This window comes from Gadus morhua, chromosome 18, assembly GCF_902167405.1.
Source record: "Gadus morhua chromosome 18, gadMor3.0, whole genome shotgun sequence".
Classification (NCBI taxonomy): domain Eukaryota; kingdom Metazoa; phylum Chordata; class Actinopteri; order Gadiformes; family Gadidae; genus Gadus; species Gadus morhua.
Genome location: NC_044065.1, coordinates 4,085,206 through 4,092,440, shown reverse-complemented (window position 1 = coordinate 4,092,440; position 7,235 = coordinate 4,085,206). Strand labels below are relative to the sequence as shown.

General features: G+C 52.1%; 1 protein-coding gene across 1 annotated transcript in view; it reads right to left on the bottom strand.

Moving 5' to 3' along the window:
* Positions 1-702: 702 nt before the first annotated feature.
* Positions 703-7,235, bottom strand: part of meox1 (mesenchyme homeobox 1) — a 12,266-nt gene continuing 5,733 nt past the window's right edge. Inside the window, exons 2-3 of the mRNA XM_030340699.1 lie at positions 5,323-5,489; positions 703-1,633 (exon numbers count right to left, since the gene is read on the bottom strand). Of these exons, the coding sequence (XP_030196559.1) occupies positions 1,511-1,633; positions 5,323-5,489 (290 nt within the window). The 3' untranslated portion in view covers positions 703-1,510. The remainder of the gene's footprint in view (positions 1,634-5,322; positions 5,490-7,235) is intronic.

Genomic DNA, 7,235 nt, shown 5'->3' with positions numbered 1-7,235 from the left:
TGTAATGAGGGGGCTAAGCCGGGGTCAGGGGGGGGGGATTTCCCTGCCTGTTGTTGTGTCGCTCCTTCCAGGAGAATCCCACTCCAACAGATAATCACACAGGTGGCGTTCTACAGGGCAGCGCGCAATAAAGGATGATGGATGACCGATGGGTGCGTCCGTGCACACACACACACACGATGAGGCTTAGGACACACCACCACCCACACACAGAAGTACACACACATCCACACACACAGAAATACCCACACATACAGAAATACACACACACCCACACACGTACTGAAAAACACACACACACACACACACAGAAATACTCACACACATGCATACACACACAGAAATACACACACCGATACGCACACACACACACACAGAAAAACACACACACCCACACACACAGACATACACACACATGCACGCACGCCCGCACACACACACATACACAAACACACACACTTTTTTATAGTGCTTGATGAGAGCTATATTGAAAATAATATTTTAAACCATATATCCAGGGGACAGCCTAGCCCGGTATGGAATCCCTCTAAGTGGAGGCAGTAGGCCCGGTCATAAAGTCACGAGCAGAGAAAACGTCCACACAACACTCAGGTTTCAGCCACCGGCTTCGCTTCGCCTTCTGTCAAATCATAACTCAGTAGAGTCGGCCGAGGAAATGATCCACATATATATATTCACAAATTTGGAACAGATCTTTTTATTCTTTTTTTTCCCCCCCCACAGATAAGAAACATGTGTTTTATCGATGGCATTCAAAGGTACAAAAAATAAAATAAGATTAAAAAAAAGTGGGTTGACATGCAAACCGTTTTTAAAGAGAGGAAAATCAGGGCGATACAGAAACCGATAGGCAGGCACTCATGGTTTGGCAGCTCTGTGAGCAGCATGAGTATCCGCAGGTGCTCAGAGTCCAGAGTCAAAGGCCGTGATTGAAGGTCCGGTCAGCGAGGAGAAGCTCTCAACCGCGATCTCATCACAGGCAAGCCGTCGCTGACGCAGCTCAACGCTAGCGCTGGAGTGTGTCAACGCTCAGATTGGCCGAGCTCTGCCAGCATAGCCCTGCAGTCCACCGGCCGCAGGCAACAAAAAACACATTGGTCTTATTATTATTGTATTTCTGGGATGAAATGGACTTTAATATCGACAGTTTATCAAGTGTCAACGCTACAGTATTTACAACATCAAACGCCCAACAGCAAATTGCCAGTGTCCTCGTGGTTTGATGTGCAGCGAATCCGTGGAAGGGTTCCCTCACAGTGGTGAACGGGTTCTCTTTGGGCGTCGACATGTCCACACGTCAACATGTCCATATGTCAACATGTCCACACGTCAACAAGTACACATTTCAACATGTCCAGCCGACACTCTGACGTCATGTTCTCCATCTTCTTGCCAGACCCTTATGAAGTATATCTGTTTTACAAAACCAGTCTCCCAAAGCCGAACCGTTGTTTCTCTGCTGTTTCTTCGCTGATGTTGTTGTTGTTGTTTATTCGGAGCTCGGCGACGCAGCCGAGTCGTTGTCATCGTTGTCGAGGTCGCCCGGAGAGGAGGACTGGCCCCCCTTCACCCGCTTCCACTTCATCCTCCGGTTCTGGAACCACACCTTGACCTGAGGGACAGAACCCGGTCATGAGTTAGTTTAGAACCTCAACAGAACCCGGTTAGGAGCTAGTTTAGAACCTCGACATAACCCGGTCATAAGTTAGTTTAGAACCTCGACAGAACCCGGTCATGAGTTAGTTTAGAACCTCGACAGATCCCGGTCATTAGTTAGTTTAGAACCTCGACAGAACTGCGGGGGCAGAACCGTCAGTTACCTATTTCTCAGATGAGGCCGACATCTTATGTTTGTGTGCGTTGAATTGTGTTTAGATATTTAGAAGTTTTGAACCCTAACCCTGGATCTTTTTTTCTCGCATTTATCTGCTTTTTATTATCCAGTGATACAGAGGGGAGGGCATGCAGCCAATGACAACGGGCAGGATTTGAACCCGGGTTGCCGCGTTCAGGACTGGGCCTATATGGTACACGTTCTAACCCGTGAGTCCCTGTTTAAACTTTTTTTAAGATACCAAACAACGTATTAAAGTCAGGCAGCAGAAGAAGAGCAGACACATCATCCCCCTCAAATCTCACAGTGGATCACACAATTGGCCTAATCCTCTTTCTGGCGGCTCTTAGAGGGGAGGCGGGGGGGGATGGGGGGGGGGGGCTGGCTCGGACAAGCTCCCCAGACGCAGACCCCAGGCAGGTCGCTGGGACGATCCAGCAGGAAGTCAGCCTACACACACAGGATGTAGGTCTGCTCCCCGCCATCGATTGTTGTGAGGTTTTGTGGTGCAAAAAAAAGAAGAAGAAAATAATGAGCTCATGGTATCATTCTTTGAGCCGGTCGCGGCCAAGAATAGCAGCGGCGAGAAAGGTCCACACATGCTCACACACGCGCTAACATGCACGCTCACATGCATGTGAGCGTGCATGTTTGCGAGCACTATTCGATACTGCATCGAGAATAGGCTGAGTATGGAGAGGTGAGGTGAGGTGAGGTGAGAGAGGAGAGGAGAGGAGAGAGGAGAGGAGAGAGGAAAGGAGGAGAGGAGAGGGGAGGGGAGGAGAGGAGAGGAGAGGAGGGGAGAGAGGAGGGGAGGGGAGAGGAGAGGAGAGGAGCGGAGGGGAGGGGAGGGGAGGGGAGAGGAGAGGAGAGGAGGGGAGAGGATAGGAGAGGGGAGAGGAGAGGGGAGGAGAGGGGAGAGGAGATCGGAGGGGAGAGGAGAGGAGGGGAGGGGAGAGGAGAGGAGGGGAGGGGAGGGGAGAGGAGAGGAGGGGAGGGGAGGGGAGGGGAGGGGAGGGGAGGGGAGGGGAGGGGAGGGGAGAGGAGAGGAGGGGAGAGGGGAGAGGTGAGAGGAGAGGAGAGGGGAGGAGAGCGGAGAGGAGATCGGAGGGGAGAGGAGAGGAGAGGAGGGGAGAGGAGAGGAGCGGAGGGGAGGAGATGGGAGGGGAGGGGAGGAGAGGAGAGAGGAGAGGAGAGGGGAGGAAAGGGGAGAGGAGAGGAGGGGAGGGGAGGAGATGGGAGGGGAGGGGAGGAGAGGTGAGGTGAGGGGAGAGGAGAGAGGAGAGGAGAGGGGAGAGGAGAGGAGAGGAGAGGGGAGGAGGGGAGGGAGAGGAGGGGAGGGGAGGGTAGGGGAGAGGAGAGGAGGGGAGAGGAGAGGGGAGAGGCGCCAAGGGATCTAAACTTGTTGTCTTGGTCTGCGTTCTTTTTCCTTGTGTGAAATATTCACTCAGCACAGTGATACTAATGATACTTGACTTTTTAAAAATAATTAAAAAGTCAGCCCTTGACTCAGTGAAAGCCGATTCAATCCACGTTGGTGGTTTGAGCCCACCTGCTGGGTGGTTGTGCTATTTGATCCGTTGGTTAGCTGGTCATGATGTCATGATGTCATGGTCAATGTATTTGATGTTAGATCACAAGTATAGATGTTTAACGCTTGGCTGCAACATGTGCCTGCAGGCTTGCCTCTCACTGGCCCTGGAAACCGCTTTGCATCCAAACGATTTTCCAGATGAGACTCACTGGCGCTAAATGAACTGGTTGCCGCATTTGTTAGTAATGTAATTGCACGTTTAATCCTCTTGATTGAGTGATATGCAAAGTGCCAAGAGGAAGTAGGAGGGAAAAGGGGAGCTGCATTGGAACTGTAAATCTCCGGTGTGTGTTTGTATGTGTGTGTGTGTGTTAGTGTGTGTGTGTGTGTGTGTGTGTGTGTGTGTGTGTGTGTGTGTGTGTGTGTGTGTGTGTGTGTGTGTGTGTGTGTGTGTGTGTGTGTGTGTCTGTGTATACATGTGTGTGTGTGTGTGTGTTTGTGTATGTGTGTGTCTGCGTGTGTGTGTGTGAGTGTGTGCTGGTGTGTGTGTATACGTGTGTGTATGTGTGTGGGCGTATATATATATGTGTGTGTGTGTGTGTGTGAGTGTGTGTGTGTGTGTGTGCGTGTGTGTGCGTGTGTGTATGGAGCCTGGAAAACCGATCTGGAATCAGAGTCTGTGTGGTCACTGGCACTGGGGTCTTATTAGAGGCTCTTGGACACTGGACTGGAGTGGAGGGTCGTGTGTGTGTGTGTGTGTGTGTGCATACTTTCAAACGTGCGCACTTGCGTGCATGTGCGTGCTTGTGTGTGTGTATGTGTGTGTATGTGCATATGTGAGCGTGTGTTGGTGTCATATGTGAGTTTTGTGCATGTGCCTGGGCATTTGTGTGTGTTGCACGTGTGTGTGTGTGTCTGTGGGCCGTGTGTGAGGGCGTGCATGAGGAGGACTAGGAGCCGAGGTGTGTGTGCTGCCGGAGGCTCGGTACAGTCTCAGCGGTCAGGCCTGGCCCTCTCTCCCTCTCTGTTCCATTTGAAGCAGATTCAGGAGCATCCGCGGACGTTGCTGGCGGATCAGAGCAGCTGCTCTGACTAAGAGTCATCCTGGGTCAGAGAGCTGCGACTGGGCTTAACTGGAACCGGTTAACGTCCAAATAGGGTCAATTGTGTGAAGCAATGATGCATGCAACACTGAGCACTATGCTTTTTGAAATTGAACTTTAATTGAATTGGAGTTGGAATCGTCTGTGAAAGATAACTTAAAAATGGCAGAATAAGTTGGGTTTAAATACACCTTTAGAATTAGAATTTGTCTCTCAGCGAGGTCCAGTACCAGTCTCTCTGTGAGTTCCAGTACCCGTCTCTCTGTGAGGCCCTGTCCCTGTCTCCCTGACAGTACCAGTCTCTCTGTGAGTTCCAGTACCCGTCTCTCTGTGAGGCCCTGTCCCTGTCTCCCTGTCAGTACCTGTCTCTCTTTGAGGTCCAGTACCTGTCTCTCTGTGAGGTCCAGTACCTGTCTCTCTGTGAGGTCCAGTACCTGTCTCTCTGTGAGGCCCTGTCCCTGTCTCCCTGTCAGTACCTGTCTCTCTGTGAGGTCCAGTACCTGTCTCTCTGTGAGGCCAAGTAGCTGTCTCTCTGTGAGGTCCAGTACCCGTCTCTCTGTGAGGTCCAGTACCTGTCTCTCTGTGAGGTCCAGTACCTGTCTCTCTGTGAGGCCAAGTAGCTGTCTCTCTGTGAGGTCCAGTACCTGTCTCTCTGTGAGGTCCTATCCCTGTCTCCCTGTCAGTACCTGTCTCTCTGTGAGGTCCAGTACCCGTCTCTCTGTGAGGTCCAGTACCTGTCTCTCTTTGAGTTCCAGTACCCGTCTCTCTGTGAGGTCCTGTACCCGTCTCTCTGTGAGGTCCAGTACCCGTCTCTCTGTGAGGCCCAGTACCTGTCTCTCTGTGAGGTCCAGGTTGACGGCGATCTCGTAGCGGCGCAGGCGGGTCAGGTAGTTGTGGTGGGTGAACTCGGCCTCCAGCTCCCTCAACTGCTCCTTGGTGAACGCCGTCCGCTCCTTCCTCGCCTTGCAGCCGGAGTCGCCCTTAAAGCCCCCGTCCTCTGGGGAGAGAGAGAGCGTCAGGGTTAGGGAGGGAGGGAGGGAGGGAGGGAGGGAGGGAGGGAGAGGGAGAGAGAGAGGGAGAGGGAGAGAGAGAGAGAGAGAGAGAGAGAGAGAGAGAGAGAGAGAGAGAGAGAGAGAGAAAATCAGGGTTAGAGAGAGAGGGAGAGAGAGAGAGAGAGAGAGAGAGAGAGAGAGAGAGAGAGAGAGAGAGAGAGAGAGAGAGAGAGAGAGAGAGAGAGAGAGAGAGAGAGCATCAGGGTTAGAGAGAGAGGGAGAGAGGGAGGGAGGGAGGGAGGGATAGAGAGAGAGAGAGAGAGAGAGAGAGAGAGAGAGAGAGAGAGAGAGAGAGAGAGAGAGAGAGAGCGAGAGAGCGAGAGAGCATCAGGGTTAGAGAGAGAGAGAGAGAGAGAGAGAGAGAGAGAGAGAGAGAGAGAGAGAGAGAGAGAGAGAGAGAGAGAGAGAGAGAGAGAGAGAGAGAGAGAGAGTCGCCCTTAAAGCCCCCGTCCTGTGGGGGAGAGGGAGTATCAGGGTTAGAGAGAGAGGGAGGGGGGGAGAGAGAGAGAGAGAGGGGGAGGGAGGGAGAGAGAGAGAGGATCAGAGTCGGGGAGAGAGTTCAAGGGTAATATATATATATATATATATACAGTGAGAGAGAGAGAGCGAGAGAGAGGGCAATATATATATAGGGGGAGAGAGAGATAGTACTGTAATAAAGATTGTGAGAGCGAGAGAGTGAGAGATGTGAGAGTGTGAGAGAGAGAAAGAGAGAAAGTGAGAGAGACAGAAAGAGCGAAAGAGGCAAGTTAGAGAGAGAGAGAGATCCAGGTGTTAGTCAGTTGAGGTTAGGTATTTGTTGATCTTGGGGTCCACAACTTCCTATCGCTGTAAACATTGATCTCAAAGAACGTCTTTCCTCTGTCACCAAAGATCTGGTGAAGTAGTCCCAGCCTGTTGCACTCGTGTTTTAGCACATGCTCTTCGGAGTATTTCATTGTTCGGGCCAGACATTGTTTCCTGTGTACCGGTTCAAACCGGATCAAGCCTCCCTTTGAGACGGGGGATATCTGTGAGAGTTGATCCGCTGTGTGTTCTCTGTGTCTCCCCACCACCCCATTAATCAGGTCCTCCGTCCTCCCCTCTCCCACGCCCCCCTGCTGTGACTCTGATGTCGGTGAGCTGCTCACCGCCCCCAGCTGCCAGTTACACACTTCTCAGGGCCTCGGCGACCAACAAACCATAACTACAAACAATGTTATAGGGGGCCCCTCATGTAGTAAACACAGGCACCGGCCTTTAAGGACAGACCACCCAGCCCACCTTTATGGACCCTTATCACCTGTAACCTGTGTGTGTTCGTGTGTGTGTGTGTGTGTGTGTGTGTGTGTGTGTGTGTGTGTGTGTGTGTGTGTGTGTGGGGGGGGGCCTGTGTGTCTGTCTGTGTACGGCTGTGTGTCTGTGTGTGTGCGTGTGTGTGTGTTTGTGTGAGGGTGGCACTCCTATTTAGGTGTGTGTGTATCTGTGCGTTTGTGTGTGTGGCGCTCAAGTGTGTGTGCGTATGGAACTTCTATCTATGTGATGCAGTCCTATGTTTGTGTGTGTGCGTGAGTGTGTGTGCATGCGTGTGTGAATGTGAGTGTGTGTGTGAGCGTGTGTGTGTGTGTGTGTGTGTGTGTGTGTGTGTGTGTGTGCGTCAGCGAGGGCCGTACAGCGGCTCCGGGGCCAGGGGCCATCCCGCCACAGAGGGA